Source organism: Lepeophtheirus salmonis, chromosome 5, assembly GCF_016086655.4.
Source record: "Lepeophtheirus salmonis chromosome 5, UVic_Lsal_1.4, whole genome shotgun sequence".
Taxonomy (NCBI): domain Eukaryota; kingdom Metazoa; phylum Arthropoda; class Copepoda; order Siphonostomatoida; family Caligidae; genus Lepeophtheirus; species Lepeophtheirus salmonis.
The window spans coordinates 12064037-12089089 of record NC_052135.2 but is presented as its reverse complement, the minus strand read 5'-3'; the positions used below and the strand labels follow the sequence as shown (position 1 = coordinate 12089089).

The window sequence follows — 25053 nt, the reverse complement described above, 5'->3', positions numbered from 1 at the left end:
GCTTGGCTCGATATCCATTGGAATATGAATTCACAGTCCTAAATATACCAGTTTGAGGATTCCAGTCCTTTGAGTAACTACGTAATTCAGCCTGTTTCTTTATCTTTGAACAAGAAGGAAGGTTTATGAAGAGACGAAGACCATCGCTCTAATACAATTTCAGATTGTTCAAACTCTAGTGAGCTTTACAGTTTTCCTCGGGCTCTCCAACGAACCAACATTTGACTGCCTCCCCGAATCTTCTCTGATTTGTCTCACCACAGCCAAATGCCTCGTCTTCTGACATACATATACTTGATCATAAGGAAGAGGAAAACAACTGATCTTGCCTAATATCATGTTAATGTTTGTTCGTCAATCCGAGAGTGTTGCCAAATAGGAATAATTTATTCATCATGTCTATGAGATTATGATTTATAACTTAGAAATAAGTGATTGGCACTTCTTCCATTCGAACTACTGTCGTGTTCGTTTATTTTTATTCGATCTTAATTGTATATTCTATTGGTGATAAGTATTATATCAGTTTAAAATAATTTCGCCATTTTTTCTAGTTTGAAACTTTTCCTTTTTTTTCTCGCCATTTTTTCCAATGCTATTTTTTCTTTAATATTTTTTCTTAAAATCGTTCATATATTTCGTTTTGTCTCTCTCCCTTGTCTTTAAATGGTTCTCCTTAACACTGTTCAGGCGAAACCAAAATATCTTCTTAACATGAATAAGATCTAAACACCAAGTTCCTTAAATGAGATAATCTCCTCTCCATGGGCAAAGTAGGACTTTTGTCCAAGCAGGCAATATTTTTTAGGAAAAAACCTTTTTTATAAAATTTTAACTGTTCAACTTTTTTGGAAGAAGATACTAAATTTGAACGAATAACCTTTTTTAGATTAGACAAATTGAAAAAATATATTTTGACATTTAAATTATTTTAGATAAGAGGATAATTTTTTATAGGGATAACGAGCCCCTCCAGCTTTTTAAGAAAAAAAGAGCGTCAACTGGAGTACCGGTTGGGAATTAATGGACTATGATATGCAATAGAAGTCCTTGAAGTTGCAAATCGTTTAGATTTGTACAAAAAAAAAGTTCAGGTAAATATATCACTTTTACATACGTGATTTTGTGTAATCTATTCCCTTTTTTTCTACATGAACTTTATAAATCAAGAAAAGAATACAAACAAATGTTAGGGAAACAACAAAAAATGTAAGGAGATTCTTTAAATCCAAAATCTCAGATTTCCATGGCTTCTTCTCATTAATTCAAAACTGACATTTGATTAGCGTGTCATATAAAAAAAATGAATAAATGCATAAAATATAATCAATATTTTGTAGATATAATTTAAAATTTCCACATGTTTTTGATTGTGTGTTCGATTTCTTCATGAATCGGCTGTTCAAAGAATATTTTCCTTCTTCTCAACTACAATTATATTTATATCATAAAAATTATAGCTAGAAGAAGGAATGGACGGTTTTAATGATGAGACTCATACCATTCATTAATTAGTCTAATTTGATTAGCCTTAATAATTTTTTGTTGCACAAAGACCCAAGATTAAATATGGATTGTACAAAGGCATTTCCCCTTGTTCCTTAGAGATTTAGCCAATGTTATTCACAATCTATGGAACCATTTGACCTTCGTTACATTCATATAATATGACGTAATATCTACACAATGTAAGTGTTCATGTATGTAAGTTGGTTCCTAATAATTACTCTCTGAAGTCGATAATAATATTACGAAGACACTTCAATTAACACATATATGCACAATTATATACATCTTTTTTTTTTGGGAGCTTGGTTTTTGGAAATGTTTAGATAAAAAATAAAAATAATTTTTTTTTGGGGGTGGGGGCGCTTGGTTTTTTGAACTTTTAAAAAAAAATCCAAAAATTAAAATTTTGGGGGGAAAAAAATAAAAAAATTGAATTTCAAATATCCAATTTTTTGAAAAACAAATTTCAATATAATATTTTTTATATTTACAATTTTTTCAAAATCCACAACTACTCATAAATAATTAATCTTTTGGGAAAAAAGTTTCAAAAACCCATGGCTAATCTCAAAAAATTAATTTTTTGGAAAAAAAAATCAAAAATACCCAATTATTCACCAAAAAAATAAGTTTTTTGGAGAAAAATTTCAAAAATACATATTTGCTCAAAGAAAATAAAAAAATTTGGAAAAAAATTTAAAAAAATTATTTTTTTTCGAAATAAAATTTGAAAAAATAAATTAGATAATCAATTTTTGAAAAAAAAAATTATAGTAAAAAGCAAAAATTCTTTAATTTGGGGACAATTTTTTTTTTTCCACAACTTAGAAAAGTAATCAATATTTTTAAATACCAGTAATAAATACGAATCGGAATCGCAAATCAAACATTATTTTCCGATTCCTATGCCAAAAAAAACACCTGATTCTATGATTCCAATTAATCGTCCCGTCCTTGAAATCCTTTCTTAATTTTAAGAAATATGACGCCTATGAACATAATACATATGTATAGTAATGACAACCATATCTATATTTCCATAAATGAGCTCCAAATGATATTATTCTTTATATAAGTAATTTAGTATATAAAATTTTTATTAAAAAAAGGTAATCATTAGAAATCCCCAATATTCGGAAAAATAGGAGTTGGCCATCTAATGTTATTTTCCTGAAGTACTTTTATCCCTTGAGGAAATTTAAGTTACATTTTTGGGATATCAGAATGCCATACCATATTGCTAGTAGCACGAAATCAGTGGCTTCGAAACCATGAAGGCTATGAGCCTTCATGCCCCCCACCCAACTTTAGATGAATCTTAATTACTATAGCAATTGAAAAAAATAAGTTTCTTGTCAAATTGGCCATTTACATATTTAAAAAAAATACATTTTGTCAAATTGTCAAAAAAAACAGTAATAGAACTGGAGATTTCGTGGACTTATGAAAAAGGCCCCCTGGACTTGGTGTAAAAAAAGAACAAGTCTGGCCAAAGGAGTACAGTTGAAAAACCTAGTCAACGTCAAAGTCTAAAATTCATCTTTTAAAACATTTGTTACTAATATTGAATCAATTAGATAATATAGATGAAATTTTCTACAAATTAAAATACATTTTGTTCAAATTTATTGATTGTTAATAATGCATTTACTTACTGATTCCTTAATAATGATGTTTCTTGCTTTCAATAATGAGGATATATCAAAATCTATACAAATTAATGGTGAAACATGGAATGATGAACGTACAAATTATTTTTTTAAATAAATGTGTAAATGTGAATGTATAAAAAGGAAGTCGGGGAAAAAATGAAATCTATTCAGCATTTTCACGCATGAAAAAGGTCTCCGTTCTCCTTTAGAAAGAACGAAGAGTGAGAGAAAGTAAGGGAAGAAATTTCTTGCTGGTAAACCTCGATAACAAGATGATGCATTATCAAGTTAATATTTATAGGTAGAGTTGTAAATAGGGAACATTTTCTGGAAGTAAAAAAAGAAACCGAAATTAAACATGCATACCCATATTATTAATAATGCAAATCCAGTGTATTTTTTAACTGGGCCGGTTTTTTTTTTTTTTTTTTTTTTAATTGACGATCTGAAGAATGAATTTTCTTTTCCTTAGCAGTTGTCATCATTAGTACATTCGTGAGTAGTGAACTTCCTTTCCTAAATAGATTCAAATATATTCAGAACCTGATTGACCATTCGAGTATAAACATATAAGACGAAGATTTGTTGCGGAGTTATCTTTTTGGGCTCAGAGTAGAATTGGGGATCGACATCGGAGTAACTCTAGCAAATTTCTTTGTTTATATCATTTTCTCCTTCCTCTCCTGTGACAGCTGATTGCAGCTGATCTCATGAGACGTCATGAGCATTATTCTTTCTCTCATCCACTATATTTTTCAAATTGTCAGGGTTAACATATTCATTTTTGGTTTTTTGGTGTTTTTTTCAGCATGGGCATTCTCCACTGGTTATTCATCACTGCATTTAATACTAGAAACCTACAAACGAAGGCTAAAGCGCAACCACTGTAGAAAGGCGTAAAAGAACTGAGAAACTACTACATTGATATAACTTAAGTTCATAAGGGCTTTGGCAACCATTTGCCGTATTTTTATGAAAAAAGCACACATTTGTTAGATTAAAATCTAGTCAATTGTGTACCTATACTTAAAAAAGAGGCCTGTGATAGGCTTGATTTTGGAATTAAAATAATTTCACAAAAACTATGATTTAATCATTTCAAAGGCCGGATTTTTATATAGGTATATGTTAGACTATTTAAATACAATACATGTCATGGTAGTAATCCTCAGTTCTTCTAACTCTTTTGCAGCGGGCGCGCTTGACCCTTCGCTTACAGGTTTCTAGTATTATCAAGGTGACTATATATAAAAATGAGGCAGCAAGAAAATTTTACGCTTATGTTTTTTTTTTTTTTTTTTCATTATCAAGAGAAGAAGGAAAATTTAATGACGTCACTGTTGAGGCACATAGCACTCTGTCCTATTTAATTGTTAAGTAATAATTTTGAAATCCAGACTTAATTCATTGTAAGGCAAACCAAATAAAGTAAATAAATATAATTAAAATTCTTTTATAGTACAAAATGGTAAACTTAGGACCATGCCAAAAAGTATAAAAAGCAAAGGTATTTTAGCATATATAGATATTAATATCTATAAAAGTAAATCCTTTTCAATACTTATTTCGATTGTTATGAAACTTGACGATATCCTTGCTTGATACTTTATAGAATAATAAAATCAATTTCAGTACTAATTATATAAAAAGACTAACATTAATTTCCATATTAATAATAATGAACTATCTATATGTAAGCTTATATAAATATGCTTTATGTATATTATCTAATTTGTCATTTTATTACATAATATAAGAGTGGTGAATAAAAGAATAGCAATAAGTTTAAAATTATAGCATACATATTTTTTTTACATGCATACATGAATAATAAATATTAATTTGTAAATTGACTAATCTGTAACAGTTTTCTCAGATTAGCACTTATGATCTTCAGATTGAGCTTTTTAATAAAGGTATTTAATCGCATTCTTGCTCTCGTTTTCCCAAAGGATATGATGACTTCTTTAGGTCAGTTAGAATATAATTAAATTAGATGATTATGCAGCCTTTAAAATACGTTTGGGTTTTTGTCAATTGCGTCTTCATAGTTACAATGAAAGGCATTGGAATATTTTTCTAGACAATGACAAAATTTTAAAAACTAACAAGAGGGGATCGTAAGGCCAATTAGAGGCCAATTCAATCCAAGGGCTAGACGTTTCTTCATAAAATCCCAAGTCACATCTCTTTTTCCCTAGATTTAAAAGGTTTTTAAATTTTTTCCCAAAAATCATGCAATATAAGCTAGACCCTGATCTGAACAATCATTGGAAACTTGAGATGATTCTTCTGTATCTGCTGTAATTACTCTTCGGCTTCGAGAGCTTCAAGAAGTCCAGAATCTTCCAAAGTGTCTTATGATTCAATTGCATCTTCATCATGCTCATTTTCTTGTATATTTGACGAAAAGAAGTGACTCGTTATTGATTTGGTAACTATTTCGCCATCATCCTTTTCATTTAACTCATCTTCAACAGCTGGATTTCTTTAGACAAGTTCATGATTTTTTCCAATTACATTCTTATGAGGGCTTCCACTGGAGATGGATGAGTATTGTTTCATGTGATGGCACGAATCCGTGAGAATACATTCTCCAGACAATCTTGATTCCATTATCCTTGATACTTGAAAATAATGAGTCTGTTGAACGAATGGAGATTAACATTCCCTTTTTAATTTATTCCTAGCCTTTAAATCAAGAAGCTCAGCCTGGAGATTCCGCTCAAAATCATTGGATGTAAAATGCCTATCACAAATCTTAGTATTCTTAATATAAATTGGATCTTTTCTACTGCAGGCTGAGATCAAAAGACTCTGGAGCATCAAATTTTTTTGCGGAAATGGAAAATACTGGGCATCCAGTGGATTGGGACAGCAGGACATGGCACAAAAGCGTTTTGAACCTCGAAATTACGCCATTTTTGCTTAAGAGACCCAAATTAGTGCACTTCACTTCAATGAAATTATCTGAACTGCCACAACAGTGACGTCACTACGTCAGTTAATTCAGCTAACGCCAACCAGACTGCCTTAGAAGATCCTTGTTGCCTCACCTTCATATATAGTCACCTTGAGTATTATACGGCTAACCCTTACAATTTGATGAATGTTTGGAAAGAGAGCAACTTAGCTTTCATGATATTTTATTAAATTAGCTGTGTGCAGCTGCGATCAAGATGAAAGAAATAAACACTAACTCCACTCCATATCAAGCAAGGACATATGAATGAAATACTTCGTTTTTGATACTCAATTCCATTTCAACAAGAATTTACACTTATAACACCTCAGCGTTACATACATGAACACATTCCCTTAAGCTTTGTACATATACGAGGGTCGTTTTAAAAGTCCGTGCAAAGTCTGAGAGATCGTACTATTGGCGCGTATCAAGAGTATGTTTAGTTAGTAGCATCTCTTGGAAGAACACACATCAACTTTCAGCCAGATTGATCTATTTCTTTCTGTTTGGCATTGTTGAATCGTGGAACGGTCTTCGCCTTTTTTGGCTCAAATTCTCCCATGATAACCAATTGTTTATATTGTTGTTTGGTTTCAGGAGAGTAGTGATGTATCCATGTTTCATCCACAGTGACGAAACGACGCTTAAAGTTCTGCAGATTCTTCTAGGACAGCTGCAAACCGTCCTTGCATCACTTCATACGGTTTTTATTATCTTGTGGATAGCTTTGTCATCAACAAATGTTGATACAAAATATTATGTATCCGTTCATTCGAAATGCCCACAGCACTATCCATCACTCTGTCATGGATTTTATAAATAATTTCTGGAGTAGTAACATCAACAGGGCGTCCAGAACGTTCAGTGTCACTTGTGCCCATATGACCTCTCTGAAAATTTTGAAACCACTTCTAAACTGTTCTAATCGAAAGTGCAAAGTCCCCGTAATGTTTATCAAGTTTCATTTTTTTGAAAATAACTCCCCTTCTTCGATTCAAAGGAGTGCCAAACAGAAAGAAATACACTGAAAGTTGGTGCGTGTTCTTCCAAGAGAGACTACTAACTAAATATAACCTCGATAAGTGCCAGTCGTGCCCCCTCTCGGACTTTGCACGGACTTTTCAAACGACCCTCGTATGTAGGGTTGTCAATCCTAATCCTTATCATGTTAGTTTTGATGTTGTTGGTAGTTCAAACAGTGTTTATTTTTATTTTTTAAAGTTGCCATCGTTATTCTTTCACTATTGAAGAGCGAACATCTAAGTTGTAAAGTATACCTACGAGTGTGTGTGTGTACTCATGAATGACTGAGAGTAATGTTAAGGTTTTGTTGGATAGTTATAAATCCTGTTGAAATAAGAGTAAAATTGAGGATCGAAAACGAAGTAATTTCTGCTTATGCTCTGTTTGATACGAAGTGGGACTTATTTTTAATTTGATCATCTCGTAGCTGTTTGTAACAAATTTAATAAAACGTCATAACAGCTAAAATGATCTCCTCCCAAAAAATCTTTAAATGGTTATTAACCATCTCATGAGGTACCTAAAAATTTTGGAGGCCTGAAACCTTCCCATGGAATTGTTCCCAACCATACGTACGGCTATTAATCAAATTAGATAATTATAGAGTGTCGAATAATTATTTTAGAGTAGTTTCTGTCGTCATTAAATATGTATTTCCATTAATTCAATGAATAAATTAATTGATTGAATTAAACATTGACAATGGAATTTAAATTAATATTTGTTTTACAAGTTAATTAAGTTGGAGCCGGATTCTGATTCTAAAGTGAAATGAACTAATATATAGCATAGTAATATTCATATTCTTTGATAAATATCATTGAAGAACATTATTACAAATTATTACATTAAACATTAGGTCAAACACTGTCATAGATAATTATTTAGTAGACTGTTTAACACTTCAAAAAGGTTTTAAATTTATTTATGATGAACCAAGTACTAAGTGGCTTTCAATGTATGTATTAGAATCGCGTGAAGTATTGCAAATAGTTAAATGCTTCGACAAAAAATACAGAGAGCCTTTTCAGACCAATTGGAATCATGTTTTCCTGACAGATTTTTGCCACTTCCTTTAATCTACAAGTACGGCACAAGTGCATTAGAAATTATGGAATTATGTAGTATATTTTGAGAAGTTGTCAAATTTCAATTTTGTCTCTGTAAAAGTATCTCTTAACCAAATTACATTCAATGAAAAACAAAAATGGAATCTCTAAGCCATGATGTATTACCAAAGTAGAAAATTTAGAGGAACATTTATCATTACCATTTGAGGATGCTTCATTATTGATAATTTTCTATTCACTTCTATATTTTATCTCAGATTATGACTTTATTATACTAAAATAAATATTATTAAAATGAAAAATATATAAATATATAAAGACCAGAGGAAAATAAATAAAACAAGGCATCATATAAAATATTTATTAAGAAGCAAATTTAAAAGTAAAGGCCTATTGAATATTCTCCTTAGTATAAAAAGGTTTGGTAGTTATTATTTGATATTCTGTTTCCGTCGTCCTTTTTTACATAAACAAATTATACTAATCATTTAGTCATTTCATCATCATGAGCGAGCAATAAGCAAAAGATGCTGGAGTTGATTTGATGAAGAGTAAAGAAATTGTTAAGTGTTCTAGGCCTGGTTTTTAAGTTGGGCTAGATGAAAAAAATGGGGAAGATCTCTCCAGGATGTCAGAAAGTAGAGGACATAATTTAAGGAGGGATACGAAATTCGTGTTATGTTGTGAGGAGAATATAAAGGAGGATCCCAACGACTTCTATGTGGCTCCAAGGATCATCAGGATGGTTATAAACCCCACTTTGGGTTGAGTTTCTTTCAAAAATACCCCACACCACATTTTGACGGAGGGCATGAAATCCAAAAGGTTCGAGAAGTGCAAGAAAATCCTCGCTTGGATGAAGGCAAATCGGTCAATTTTTAAAACTTTCTCGGACAAGAACATTTTCACTGTTGATCAATTCTACAACCACCGGAACAACCACTGGCTTGCGGAAGCGAAAGAAAAAAGTTCAAAAGGTTTACCACACCAAATATCCAGCCCAAACAATAGTCCTCAGTGTTGCGGCTTCTGATGGAAAAAAGATGCATCCGTTCTTTTTTTTTTTTTGGCTAGGAGCCTACTATAAGTTACTTAGGTACACCATCTTGCCATGGCTGAAGACCAACTACCCGGAGGGTAATTACACGGGGGCTCAGAATGGTTCCCTCTCTCACACATCCGCCAAGTACCATAAGTTTTGCGCAGATAACGTGGCTCGATTCTGGTTCAAAGAGAAACCCTGTATTTTAAGCCATCTCTCAGTTTGATTAAAAATAGAAATTATTTGTTTTCCTCTAAAATGTATTATCCTTTGTATATGTTTCCAATCAACTTGGAAATCTAGAATTGGATATTTTATCCTATATCTAAGTATTGATTTTATGCGTTCAAAGTTCTTAAAGGTTCGAAAAATATTTAATGATAATAATGACAACTTAACAAAACGGGGGGAGGTAAAATTTTTTTTTAAATGTAGTCTATGGATGGCCTTAGGCGGAGTTTGCGAGAGGGTCAGATCCTCAAGATTTATTTTATGAAGAATGAACATGTATATTTTATATACTCAGTGTATAAATCACGTAAATGTCAAACTCCTCTTAGGTAACATACTAAAAGTATAAGAAGGCCAAATAATGAAGGAGAAAAAGCTTCGAAGCTAACCTATTCATTTATAGACAATATTACAAACAGATCTTTTTTAACACAATCTAATATTTCATCATTCCATGAATGCAATAATTGCATGGCATTTTTTATAATGGAAAAAAGGCTTTATTTGACATTATGTTATCCATCAAGTGGAGCTTACACATTGAGTTTTGTATATAGGTACATGTTGTATCCTAGATAAATACACAAAACAAATTACCAACAATTTCCATATTTCTTCTAAAAGAAGGCATATTCGGATAATGACTTAATATGGACTTAAAATATTATTTATCACAGAATGTATTTATCTTATTATATATTGATATGCATAGGATATATGTAGGTATGTATGTAATTTTTATAGATAGGATTAAAAGAGATGATGGATCCAAAAAAATTCTTGAAAATCTTTAAGATGCATTCCACAAAGGAAAAAGGAAACCCAGAACTTTTGTAGGTACATATAACTTTACAATGGACTTTAGTCCATTTCAACGCTATTCTTTGTGTTCAAAACGGAAATTTGAAGAAACTGAATTTACTCTTTGGTTTCCTTAGAAATTTTCTATCGTCTCCTGTTTTCTCTTCTACAAAGGGCTTGCATGGCTGATAAAACAATTTTGATTTTCCAGATGGAATAATGCAGATTTGATCACTGGAATTCACTGAAGAATTTCCACAGACAACATGATTTTCGGACTGATTTTGATCACTAAAAACAAATGAAAATCACGCTTTCATATAAGCAAGTTAATTTTAAGAGAGTAACTTACTCTATGACGGATACACTCCGTAGATAAATCTTATCTGAGCATAAGAGAACACATACTTTACCAAGATCAAGAGGATTTATATCATGATCGTAGTTCCACTCTATATGTACCAAATTAACATTACCTAAGTCGGAATTTGTGGAAATAAGGCGCTTGATTTTGGTTCCATGAACAAATTTAGTGCTTCCACTGTAAAGAAAGTAAATAAAAAATCAACCAAAACTTATATATTGTTAAAATAACAAAATGTACTCAGGAGTAAGGTCCACGTCCATAAGTTCTCCTTTGCTTCCATAAAGATTGGTTTTCATGAATCCTTGAACCCATTGCTCAGCCTCGTCTGATTTAGCCAAATTGATTTCCAAGAGGTAATGATTTTCTAAATAATTGGAATCATAAAATATTTTCCTTGAAATAATCATACAAATGTAATTTACTGCAGTAAGGTGATGATTTCCCAGTGTCCAAATAAAACTTAACATTTTTTCGATCACCCAGAGTTGGTATAAACTCATCTGCGCGAATCCCCATCGTAGAGCAATGTTCGTTCTCTTTTCCGCAAACAAAGCAAGAGCCCTTTATAAGTTGAAAATCGTAAGAAGATTAAATTTTATTTTTCAAGATATAGATAGATTTAGATTGAAACATATAATCTCGAGATTAAAAATAAATAAAACTTTTTGTTTAACTATATAATCACTTAGAAGCTATCTATATGAACACGGGGCCAATCCTTTAAAAGTATAATAAATATTATTTTACATATTATTTATCTCGCATCCCAAATACAGCTTGAGGATTTTGGGTACATTTTATAATTAGCCTGCACGCCATACTTTTTCTTTCTATCTCGAAATTGGAGAAAGGGAGAATTCAATTACTGCAATCTTTTAGTTATAATTAAATAACCTTGCAAAGCGAAGAATATATAATTGGATTCCCAGGAGAGGGATCTGGACTCAATCGATCACTATTGCCTCGAATAAGTTTCCACGTAGGAGTAGATAATAATCGGAGTTTGTACGGTATGTTTATAGTTATTTTTCTGTTTCAGATTAGTTGACATAGAAGTTCCTCTACATGATACCTATTTCGTTCATCCTGTAATGGTTCATGGTAGATACAAGAAAAAATCGTAGTGCTTTACTGAATGAGATGTCATCTCCTTCAGTCCCATCCCTTAGTCCACAGAATTAACTCCAAGTTCCCCCCCCCCCCCCCAGAATACTTCATAAGAGACAAAAACACAAAAACTCATCCACATAATGAGACATCTATTTACTTTCATTATCCTTCAAAGTGCTAATTGTACGAATATCTCGAAAAGATCGAAATCCCTCGACTCTTACTCTAATAATATATTCTTCACTTTGCCAAGTTATTTCTTTATTGTTAAAAGTTACGATATTTGAATTGCTACTATTCGTTTTCGCTGTCTCCAATTTCAAGATAGAAAGAAAAGGTATGACGTGGGGGGCAAAATTATACAATGACCCAATTACAAAAATGCGATTAATTAACTTTTCTTTCAAAAGAAAAATATACAGGGAGACCCCACATAACGCGATTTCAAACACTGTAGATTTTGCACAACGTGGTGTTTGGAAATGTCCTAACTCCCGTATAATGCGGTATATTCCTCTCATAGTGCGGTTTTTTATATTATGATGATAAATTACAAAAAAACTATATATTGAGGTAAACAAAAAATTTGGTAGTACTAAAAAAAGTCCCTGTAGAATGGGCCTTTCATAAAAGGCAGGGTTTTTTTTGTTCCTAAAAACCACAATAAGCGGAGACCCACTGTATATCCAAAAACCTGTGCAACTATATTATTTTCACCTCAACCGACCAAACTAAGTTTGCTATCTCATTTGATTGTCTGATTTATTTGATTACGGATAGAAATATATTGTAATTGTGGCATCATCATCACCTACAAAAACTGATTACACAAACCAACAAACTGTTACTCGTATTATTCACGATCCATATATATATATATGGATAAATAGCCCAAAACTCAGATATAGAGTCATGTATTTACTTTTGCTGATGCATAAAATGGAATCATGAAGGTAAATTACATTACAATGACCTATTCTCATTATACAAAATGATCAAATAAATAATCAGCAAAATATGGTGCTCAAACCACATAATAATATCATGGGTGTCCGCAAGGTGTGGCCTGGATGGGCTCTAAGAGCCCTCCCCCCAAATAATAATAATAATTTTAGAAAAATTGTAGCTCTTGAAGAAAAAAATTTAATGAGAAAACAGAGCTCAAATTTTTTTTTTTAAATAATGGATCATTCGATAAAGAAAAAAAAACATATATTTAAATAAAACCCTGCAGACGCCCCTGAATATGCATAACCTTTCATTACATCTTATAGTCTCATGGAGGGACAAATTAATTTAAAATCCATATTTGTATTGCAAATTACTCGGATAAGATGAAATCGTTATTTCCGAATTCAATTCTCATTCGATCCTCCAATTTATTTTTTTACTATGTTGGAACACATGTTCACAACGATTGCATTGTAAGTTTTTTTTGACAGATAAAATGGTTATACGTCTTTTAGTGTACTGCACGATTTTCAATATTGAAAAAATGGAAAGAAAAGATCAACAAAGGGAAAATTATTTAAAAAAACTTTTGAAAGATTGTTCATTCTTCAAAAATAGTTATTTTTACAAAATCCTAAATTTAGAAGAATAAACATCTTTCGAAAGTTTTTAAAGAATTTAAACTTTAAATTAAACTTTTCATTCCATTTTTTCAAATAGTAGAAAACTGTATAGCACCCCAAAAGACATACAACCTTCCTACCTTCTAAAAACAAACAACCAATGCAAACGTTGAGGACTTTTGTACCGACATAATAAAAAAATCAATTTGAGAATCAAATGAATTCCAAACAGAAAGAAATAGACCGATCTGTCAAAAAGTTGGTGTGTGTTCTTCAAAGAGATGCTACTAACTACTAAACATAGCCTCAAAATGCACCAGTACTGCCATCTCTTGGACTTTGTACGGACTTTTCAAACAACCCTCGTATATCCCTATTGAGTATTTTACCTGGCAAGGAACATCTGTAAAATCCGAACGCTATTTTGACGGTTAGACCGATGTTGGACTGGCTGAATGACGACCATGGTGAGCAACTGAAATGCTAATTTATTGCAATATTCTTTAGTAACAGTAAGATTGTGTAATACAAAACCTCGGTATACCTATTTCTAATCTGTATGTTAGAAAAACCCAAAGATATTTATATATTTTCTATTGAAAAAACATCATTAGAAATTAGAAAGTGATTTATAAAACAATAAATTAGGAATAGCAACGCCAAGAAACTCAAAGCCTTTTATGAAGACTAGTGATAAAAAATAAGCCAACTCAATATGCTATAAAGTCTACTCGGATATTAAAAAATTGAAAGTAATTAGAGTCGAGTAGAAAAATCATCGACTTCAATTGAGTGAATGATTGTTCGAGTCGACGTGACACTCATTTATTCCGTATAAATATTATATAAAATTTTATATATACGTTAATCTGAATTACATATATAACTTTGTGTATTGACGTATTTTTGAGAATGATGTAATATTTAGAACATTATCCAGAACTTTACCTAAAATATTTTGAATCATTTAATTTTAGGAAAAATAACCAGGAAGGGGACATAAAATGAAATATCCAAAGACAAAAACCATCCTGTAATGTCATTTCAATTTTGAACAAGTTATGGGTTTTCTCACGTGTTACGAATAAAATTCGGAAATACTCTAGTTTTTTCTAAGAAATTTGAAAAAAAAAATGACTCCTAAATTTATTCTCGTGACTTATCTCGAATGAAAATGTATTCATATTAATAAAAATTAGTTCCACTAATATATATTGGTTAAATTTTTTTTAGACATGATTTTTTGATTCACAAGTGTTGTTTGCGAGTAAAATATACAGGGAGTAACGAGTTTTAGGGCGTATAACGAATATAATTAATAATTACTATATTTTTTTCTTCATCAGAAACTCGGAAATACTGGAATAGCAAAATGTAGCTCGCAGCACATTACTCTAAAAACAAAAGAGCCAGTCAAAGAATCAAACCTCAAGCAATAAATAATTACTGACAACATGTCTATTGAGATGTTCAAAAAATAAGAATTGAAATTTAGCAGTCTTTTGAATTAAAATGTGCAGAAACTTACTTGTTTAAATTTTTCATAGGAGCTGCATTCATGTGCGATGAATTTGCAAGTACTATTCGTTTCTCTAATGGATTCAATATAATATTGAAGGGCGCGATCATGACTACAAGCCACCAAGTGTCGACCTACGTCGTCTAAATTTTCAAAGTTTTCGTGAAAATCCATGAGAGCACAACCTGGTTGATCAACACCGCCATTAGGGTAAAAGTCAACATGTCCAACAGGATCCATCATTCCATAGCCTATGCAAATTAATTTATACCATTAAAACAAAATATATTCGATTGTATCACGTTTTAACAAGTAAATGAATTATACATATGTCCTAGGAACATACTAACTGAGAAAGTTGGGATTTAAGTTTTCCTAAAGAAAATAATGATTACCTGTCTATCTCTCAATTTTTTCAATTCCCCCGCATAAAAAATCAAACTCCATCAATTTATATTTTAATACTTATAATTAATCTACATATGATACTCCCTTACAAGTACCTTATTTAGTCCAATTTAATGCTAAATAAATGTCTCATTACCTAACATAATTATACTTTTTGAGTCTGTATGTATGGCGTCAACAAATTCAGCGTCACTTGGATCCAGTCGGACAAATTCAGGCATAGATTGAAATAAAGGCTCAGCAGGATCCAGTCCAGATATTCTTCCCAACTTTTGAGAATATTTCTTGATTAGTGCTTCTCCCTATCTCATTTGTTAAAAAAAAAAGAAAGGTTAGAGCATTTAGAATAATTATAACTGAAAAAGATCATTAAAAAAAAAGAATTGACTTCTTATATTATTTTCAAATTAAAATTGAGTCTATCACAGAAGGAAGAAAATATCATAAATTATAACGAGCAGATAGTCATCTTTTCGAAATTGAGAAAAGATAAAAACGTATATATAAATTGATTTTTTTAATTTTGACAGTATCAAAAATATTATTTGGAAAGGTATACAAAATTAACAGTCTATGTATGTATTTATACCGCATATCCGGATATATGAGAACCAAGTGAATGTCCAATTAAATGAAATCCCTTGGCTTTACAATCACGTTGTGTCTGAAAAAAAAAAGAATAATATAATTAAATAAGATCAAGTCGAGATGATTAAACTCACAATTAAATACTCTATCAATGATGCAACTTCTAAACCAACGAGTCGAGTATTTGCAGCAGCTTGACTATAAATTGCTCGTGCCCCAGCGTTCCAGTCTACAACAATCACATTGAAATCCATATAGTCTAAAAGAGCATCAGTCATTTCCTACAAGTAGAAAACTGAAAATTAATGAATTGTTTTTTTTTCATTTAAGGCAATGGCAGGGCGTTGTTGCTTTCATCATGGGGGAGGCTTCGGCCCAAAATTATCAACACCGTAAAACAATTACTGGTTATTTTTTTTTTTTAAGGGGGGGGGGGACTTCAGAAACGTTTAGGAGGGACTTGAGCCCCTCCCCCCGCCACAAAAATGGGGTAGCAACGCCAATACCTATGAGTATTATGAATATATTTGAGGTATCTATTAAGAATTAATATAAATAATTTACTTTGACCCAAAAGACTTGAGCAGAATCTAAAAATCCATGAACAATTAACTTAGTCGGACGCGAGGCCTTAAAATTCGATCGATCCAAGCTCCAATTGCTCGCATTGATATATTGAGGCTATAATCATAAATATAAATGCATTGTAACCTATCTATTGTGAATAAGTTTATGCATTGATTGGATAAGTTAATATAATCGTGGATGATCCAATCAATTTCATGCAAAATAATATATAAACATACATGACTCCTAGTATCTCTTGTATGAAGAATGAACTTTGTACCAATTGATTTTCTGTTTTGAGGAAGAACATTCACAGGACGAGAAATACCGTACCAGTCATCTGTGATTTCTAAGCAACCAAGAGGTCCATAGCATCGGATTGTACTGTTTGTTGTAGTGGTTGTATCTGAAAACAGAACAAAAAACATAAAGAAGGCAGGGAGTGGAACTCTAGTGCGCTCTCTGATAGAGGTAATGGAAACCAAGTTGTTACACAGATGTTCATAGATGAAAATAATATGATAAAGGAAGAGAGAGACGTTTTTTTTAATTCCTAATTAAAAAATGTAATTTTTTTTATTTTTCAAATAATTTATGATTATTCTTTTATTCTTGAAGAGAGAATGGATATGTATGAAGTAATCAATTAATTATCACTAGAGACTGAAAGAGGAAAAGTAACACGGATGATTTGTTGCAGAGTTTTAAGAGTAACTAAGTCCTTATTGGACTCAAAGTAGAATGGAAGATCCATATCGGAGTAATTCCTGCACAGATGATTGCTAGATAGAGAGTGGGAATTGTGTTTATTTCTCTCATCTCATACCTACTCGCAGCTAATGTAATGAAATCTCAGGCAGTTAAGCTATTATCATCCTTATGTTTCGGTTTCTGTTTTAGCATATTGGCAAATCATATTATTTTCAACTATGGACATGGTTTTTGAAATTCCGTTCTAACGTATAAAAAATTCTAAAAAATAGTATTTTGTGGCATTAATAACAGTGTTGTATACAATATGACCTAGAACGAGCACAAGATCTTTTGTAGTTGTAAGCTGAACATGATTTTTTATATTTTCTAAAGCTGTCATCATTGTTATTCAATTCTCGAGGACAAAACATCCAAGTATACAGTAATAACTAGTACATGTGCTCATGAAAGACGGAGAGGAACAATGAAGACTTGCTCGGGAGTAATAAGTGTAAGTACTTCAATATCGTTTGAGTAATTCCAGCCTTGAATATGTCCTTGCTACATAAAGACAAGGTAACTATATATGAGGTGTATCGATAAAAAATTTACAACGCTGTCTGGTTGATGTTAGCTGACAACTTTTTTATGACATCACAACGGAGCCAAGTTCAGTGTTACTGACTAGTGTTAAGTGTTACCTCATATTATTTCAAGAATTATGTCTTCTTCTAGTGATACTACAGGGTGTCCACGATAAATTTGAACTACTTTAAACTTCATCCAGATCCATAATGTGGATATTCGGGGTTAAATCATACTAATATAAAAGGTTCCATAAACAATACACTATAACTTCCACCTCAATTGTTTTGACAACAAACAATAGTCATCATGGAACAAGCAAGGAATTCTCGAATTGGCTCGCGCAGGACACACGCCCTCTGCTATCTAAAAGCTTCTTAACTACCCCAAGACCACGGTGTACAGGGTCTTCAATGACTGGGAGGTTGCGGGGAAGGTCTGCCACAAGGCCCACAACATGAGAAGTGACCGAATCCGCACTCCCCGCTTCCTTGAAGGCCTCTGGAAGTCCATCAAGGCTTCGCCGGAGACTTCCTTGTCCAGGTTGGCCAAGAAACGTGGAGTGAGCAAGCAGCTGGTCTCCAAGGCTGTGAATGAGGACCTCAGGTACAGGTCATAGCGAATGGCCAAACAACACCTCCTCACGGCATCCATGAAGACCACCAGATTTACCAACAGTAAGCGTCTCCTCAATTACCTGAAGAGCCATGGAGGAAGAATCATCTTCTTCTCCGACGAGAAGAACTGGACTGTCGACAGAAGCTACAACGTCCAGAATGACAGATGGCTTGCCAAGGAGAGAGAAAAGGTCCCTGCAGTCTTCACCACAAAGTTCCCGGCCTCCGTGATGACCCTGGGGGGCATTTGCAGCACCGGTGAGGTGATGCCTCCTTTCTTCTTCAATACCAAGGAAAGGGTTAACGCAATAAGGTACAACGAAGCCATGGAGGAGTTCGTCATCCCCTGGATGAAGGATACGGCCGCTGGGAGGGAGTTCATATTCCAACAAGACTCAGCGCCCGCACACATCGCCATGAGGACCACTAAGAGCATTACGGCCCTGAAGGGCTCCATTACGAGGGAGTGGAATGCTGTCGATTCTGCGCAAGTCATCAGGGCATGCAAATCCTTTAGGGGCAGGATGGAGAAGATGGGGGCTGCTGAGGGAGGACATGTTGAATAAATTTATTTTTTATGTCATGTCTAACTTTTTCATATTAACAAATATACTCCAAATTCCATTTTTATCAAGCAGGTTGAATTTTACGATAGTTCCAATTTATCGTGGACACCCTGTAGGCGTATTATTCTTGTGGCAACCTGTACAAATCCATCAAATGTCTACTGTTTATTTGAAAATTCATGTTCTGACCTATTTTTTATTAAAAATAAGGTTTAATTTTTGTATTTTAAATAATTTTAGTTACGTAATCGTTGGAGGGTAAAAGTTTACACTAATAGTATTGTCTGATGAGAATGTATTAATATAATTTGTTTTATCGAATTTCCTCCTAAATTGCCTCCTCTGTGACGTCATTACAATTGTAAACAAAAGTGAAGAAATTTCTTTATCAAGACACCTTATAAATATAGTTACCTTATCCCAAACATTCTTCAAATTGTCAGGATGACTACGTTCCTTTTCGCTTTCTTTTATTTCTACATTCTAATAGATCATATTTTATACAACTCTAAGTATTAATATACAATACCCCAGTACAATTTAAAGAATAATTATATGAGGAAAACAAAATATAGTCATAAGTAATATATGTATATAAAGGAATATAATCAATTACATCACCCTAATTAAAAGCAATGCCCCTTCATTCAAACTCCGATTTTATTACTTCTAATAAAACAATTAAATTGTTCATTTATTGTGATTTTTTTTATTATAAAAAGGGAAATTCCCGACCTTGTGGTGAATTAAAGAACATATCTATAATAAATACATAGAGTTATGAGCATATACATCCATGATGCAAGGATTTGGACACCGTTCAATCATTTCTTTCAAGAGCAAAACATTGATATACATAATATATCAATCTCATTCTAGGAGGAAAAAGGTTGGTTCAGTATTGGTTGGAGTGTGAGGGATTACTGACTTGTAAGAATTACAGAGGGGGGCAGAGAATATAAATGTCTTCACCTGAGTAATATTAATATAATAATAACTTCTTTTAATGTACCCCTTGGAGCTACCACACCACCCACACTTTATTACGACTACAATAAGCGGTAACATGTCCTTCCAAGATAGATTAATGATTCTTAAATACCTACAATAAGCCATGTCTTCATGACCTCGTTTTGGGAGTTTTTTTTACAAAACGCATTCGATGTTGAGAATAGCATATTTGTGCTCAATGTTAGATACATTATAATTTTTGCCCACTTGGGTAATTTTCAATTACAAAGAAATTTTATAAATATTTACTTTTGTATAAAATGATAAATCATTCTTGCCTTACAAAAGTAACCAAACGATCATGCCAAAGGAAGGGGAGTTATTTATTTAGAAAAATAGTACATATTTATTTATGAATTGAAAGATTTGCAATAATATATGTATGTAATGTTCCAGCATTTGTGCCATAGGATTTGCAATGGAATGAAACGCTTGCGGTTGCTCAATCCCCCTCCCCTTTTTTAATGTCAATGTATGGCACATTCAAATCAGTTTCATATTACATATTTATCTAATGCGAAATAACTTTTCCAAGGAACACATGGTCATGAAAATAAAAAGTGAAAAAAAAATTCATATTATCTCATAATAAAAAAGATTAATAATCATTCCAACTTTCTTTAAGAATTAGTAGCAGCTCTCTTGCAAATATGTAGATTTACAGTTAAACACATACGGTTAGCAACTTAAAAGAGTACAAAGAAATTATAAATTGTAAATTTCTCTTTCAATAAATAAAATAAGTATGTTGAAGAAGATAATGACTAGGTCATGCTTGTAGACTCTTACGCAAACCAGAGAAATGACATAAAACAATGCGACTAATTAATTATTATTTGAGACATAAGAAATTCAATGACCACCACTTAATTGAGTTTCTTTTTCACTATTATAATACAAACACTGGATCAAATATACATATTACATGTACCAAATTGGAAACGAGTTACATATCTTTGTTTATTTTAGAGGTGACTTTAAGACGTAATGAGGACGTAGTGAGATATGGGCATTGCATCCAAATTTAAAGTGGAATAGTCTGATTTGAGAGTGTTGCCATTCAAAAGTAATATGTATGTTAGTACATAAAACATATAATATGTACTTACATTCTTGCTAACAAGGACATATACATTTATCGTTTTAATCTACCTGTAGGATTTTAGTAAGCAAGTCCTTGATAACTACAACCAGGTATTGTTTATAAATATTTACATAAGTATATACATTAAACAAAATATTGTGTAGTTGTTTGGGTTGGTTTTCAATTGAAGAATCAGGCATGATGGATTCAAAATGGCTATCGAAATCAGTCTGAATATGCCAAGTGCGTACTATATACTATACTAATATCTATTATAGGGATGTGAAAATCGTCAAATCCCCCTCGTGATTGTAAATATATAAAAAAGTAAATGTTAGCAACATTGAGAGCATGCATAATATGTATCTGCTGACCGCCAGAAACTACAGTACTCTTTCCACGCTAATACGCGTGAATTGTCAAAATAGGTATAAATCATTAATATAATAAGAAAATATCTTGCAGGTTAACCACTTATAGTTTTTTCTAAATGTATGCTCACGAGGATTTCGACAATTTTCACATATCTAAATATGTATCATAAAAGAAAAAACACAAATTATTTTCGGAAAACCACATCATGTAAATGACATATTTGAATCCTCGCTACATCCTCTATTTCTTCTCCCCTCTCGGTGTCTACACATATTTCTAGATATTTAAAAATTGTTACAAATGAATGTTGTACCTATGTATCATAGTTCATTTCCTCAATGACAAAAACTTTCGATGTAACTAAAGTAATTTATTATTTTATAGAATGAATGTCATAATTACTTTTCAGAGTAGTGCTTGAGAGTCCAATCCTTCGTAGTTGAAACTCCAAGCTCATATCAAAATGTTCTTTTAGATTCTCAAACAGACGCTTAGCACTTCTTTTTTGTCTATAGAAGGACTTGGAGTATGTTGTCTGCAATAAAAATAAAAAGAGGAGAGCGGATTTGAAATGCCTGGATTTGGAAATTCTTCTTTTCAAGAGCATTCTTCAAGAGAATTGTTTATTTATAATATCGTTGGGATGTCTCTTTCGTCTCGTATCACATTGAACTATTACATGAATACTGAATATGTAAAGAAAAAATAGAATTTTTGTAAAATAGATAATATTAATTTAGCGTACATTGAGGAGAAAATGTTTCCCTTCGCTGCGGAGGAGCAGGAGGAGGAACGAGGGGTTTTGCCGCGTAAATAGCGTACGATGTTTTTCCCATTTATGCACTAAGCAAGTCTTTAAATACTTTAAAATACATATTAGATCCTTTTAGTCATCCCGGATTTATAGAAACCATTATAGTTATAGCTTGGTAATATCATGTAGTATGCGTCGTATTGTATTGAACACCTCCGTTTCCTTCCTTTGTTTTCACCTCAAAATAACAATTAAATTGTGCAACATTGACAACAAGGAACGAGTAAATCTTGGAGTTATATATTCAAAAAATGATGAAACCTCCACCTAGTTACTTATATTTTTTTTGAAACAGGGTTGTTAACATTGATTTATTTATAGTTCACACATGATGTGGAATCAGAAAATCCTTATTATTATTTTTTTTTTCGGTAAAGGATCGGATGCTTATAAGTTATGAACATTCGATGAATTTTACCATCCCAATTTCGAAGGAACTATAAACAGTCCGCAGGATTATTATTATCATATATATATATTTTTTTTTTTTGGGGGGGGGGGGGGGAGGGGATACAGCCACTCCCCCAGCAGACGCTCCTGAATAATATTCAGCATTATAAGTTTCATGTTAAGAAGCATTTTCTTGTTAAATCATCAATGTTAACATCAGCGATTTTGGGGGCCTAAAGAACCAAGTTTCATAACAATGAAAACCATTTTTTCATTCATATTAAGGAAAATACTGAACTATTGGATGTCAAAACGGGACCCACAATTAAAAGAACTTCAACTTCACTGTCTATGAAATAAATTATCCTTCTATTGTCAAGTTTTATTATATATCTGTCCTTAAAATGTATTAAAAATATGTTTTTACATCGTTATAAAATCTTATTTCCGTGTTGTAGACAAAAACTAAGTATTACAATGGAAGGAATCAGATATTTTTCTCTAATCATCCTACTTTTCTTATTTTTAATCAAGGGTGTCCGCAGGTGGTGGGCTGGAGGGCTGTAGCCCCTACCTTCTACTCAAATAAAGGATTTTTTGCTTTTTACTAAAATATTTAATACTTGAATTTTTTTTTTAAATAGCCATGAATTTTTGGATGGTTTTTCTAAAAACTGTAATGCTTGAAATTTAATTTTATTGTGAACAACTGCGGATTTTTGAAATTATTTTTTTATAAACAGCGTTGAATTTTTGAAAAAAATTTCAAAAAAATTTAATAATTAATTTTTTTTTTTTTAAATTTAATAATTAAAAATTTTTTTTCGAAAAAAATTTCATTTTTTTCCTAAAACTAAGCTATGAATTTATGAAAAAAATTAATATTTGAAATTTTTTTATAAAAAAACTAATTTTTCAAATTTTTTTCCTAAATCTAAGCCCCCCAAAAAAAAAAAAAAAAATTGGCATCTCCTTCAATTAAAATGCCATTGATGACGTGAGTGAAAATGCTCTATTTTCGGCCATTTTTTTTTAAATAAAGAAAAATATTTTCTAAAAAAAGAATGGTCATCAGGAAATTTTTTTAAAGAAAAAGAAAGTCACAAATATTACGACTATATTGGTTATGACTTTTTTTAACTTTTTGCTTGAATAAAATCCCAAGGAAACTTTATCAAACATTTAATGATCACACGAACTTTCTTTCTTTTGATAAATGTGTTGTTGTTGTTTTTTAGTGTTGTTTTGTTTGAAATTATATTTTAAAAAATATCAAAATAAATCTTCTTTATACTTTTTCTTTTAAACAATTGGGCATTAACAATTATGGGTACTCATAAGTATTGGCAAAATAATGTGGAACATGACCTTGAGCCTTGTTTAGTGTGCGTTTTTTTTCTTCTTTTGAAAAACAAAAGTATCCAAGTAAGTATATATTTACCACAATAGATAGTTATTATTTACTTTGTGTCTTGTTATTGAAGTTATATATCATTTAATTTCAGAACTGTATCCTTGATTATGACACTGTAACGGTAGTACTTTCATTGGTACTAAAGAAAAAATGATTTGTTGAATGTAAATACTCTCTCGTAGATTGTCATTACCATTTTCTTTTCATTTTTGACCCCAGTCAAAAGATCCTTTTAAGAGAGTAATAAATTTAATTTCAATTTTTATTTTGAATCTATTAAACACTTTTTACAAGTCTCAAATGAGCAGTTACTGGTCGTCAAATATAATAAATGTCAAATAATATGAATATTTTTTGTATGCAAACTATTAGGATGCCTATATACTCTAAAACGGCTGGATGGATCGTGTTAATTTTTGAGATGTGACTCCTTTGGGACACTCCAATGAACATAGAATGTTTTATAGACCTCTATATCCTTTTTTTTTTTTTCAACTTTGGTACTTTATAAAAAATGAAGCCCTTTTCTGAAATTTGAGGTGTCTTAGCTTAAAAATGAGATCACTATGTAAAACAATTTTTTTTTTTTTGACTTCTTAGGCAGGAGTTCAAGAGTTTTATCATAAAATAAAAATGGGTACACTTGTTAAGTTGTCCATCACGTAATATTACCTATTTGTATTTTCGAAATTGGAGATAGTGAGAGCGGAAAGTTGAAATTCAATTATCACAATCTTTAAATACTAAGGAAATAACTTTTCCAAACGAAGAATATATTATTGTCATTGGAGTGGGTGAGAGGGACATCGACTTTTTCGAGATATTCGGGCCATTAGCACATTGGAAGATCATGAAAGTAGATGAAAGGTCTCATTATTTGGAGAAGGGAATGAGCTCCTCTCTAATGGATGCAGGGGGGAGTGAAAAAAGGGGCTCGGAGTCGATCAATAGACGGAAAAAAACGGTCGGAGGAGATCACATCGTAGAAATAATCGTAGTACTTTACTTAGTGAGATGTATCCTCATCCCCATTCCACGGATGGACTCCTAGCCCCTGTCCTCCGACTCAAATATTATA

General features: G+C 31.9%; 2 protein-coding genes across 3 annotated transcripts in view; both read right to left on the bottom strand.

Annotated features, from left to right (window-relative positions):
• The window catches only part of LOC121117709 (gamma-aminobutyric acid receptor subunit alpha-6), a 38681-nt gene extending 16310 nt beyond the window's left edge, over positions 1 to 22371 (bottom strand). Inside the window, exons 1-8 of one of the 2 annotated variants that reach the window (XM_040712191.2) lie at positions 22103 to 22371; positions 21760 to 22043; positions 16666 to 16832; positions 16424 to 16540; positions 15994 to 16140; positions 15861 to 15935; positions 15408 to 15573; positions 14873 to 15114 (exon numbers count right to left, since the gene is read on the bottom strand). In XM_040712191.2, coding sequence (XP_040568125.1) covers positions 14873 to 15114; positions 15408 to 15573; positions 15861 to 15935; positions 15994 to 16140; positions 16424 to 16540; positions 16666 to 16832; positions 21760 to 21964 — 1119 coding nt within the window. In that variant the 5' untranslated portion in view covers positions 21965 to 22043; positions 22103 to 22371. Of the gene's footprint in view, positions 1 to 14872; positions 15115 to 15407; positions 15574 to 15860; positions 15936 to 15993; positions 16155 to 16423; positions 16541 to 16665; positions 16833 to 21759; positions 22044 to 22102 lie in introns of those variants that run through there. The other variant, XM_071888246.1, reaches the window with a different exon arrangement.
• Positions 10157 to 14202, bottom strand: LOC139905338 (uncharacterized). Its single transcript, XM_071888256.1, has 6 exons — positions 12140 to 14202; positions 11555 to 11810; positions 11083 to 11490; positions 10898 to 11024; positions 10646 to 10834; positions 10157 to 10584 (listed from the first exon to the last, which is right to left on the bottom strand). The coding sequence occupies exons 3-6, from the start codon at positions 11174 to 11176 to the stop codon at positions 10383 to 10385; spliced, it is 612 nt and encodes a 203-aa protein (XP_071744357.1). The 5' UTR covers positions 11177 to 11490; positions 11555 to 11810; positions 12140 to 14202; the 3' UTR covers positions 10157 to 10382.
• Positions 22372 to 25053: the final 2682 nt, after the last annotated feature.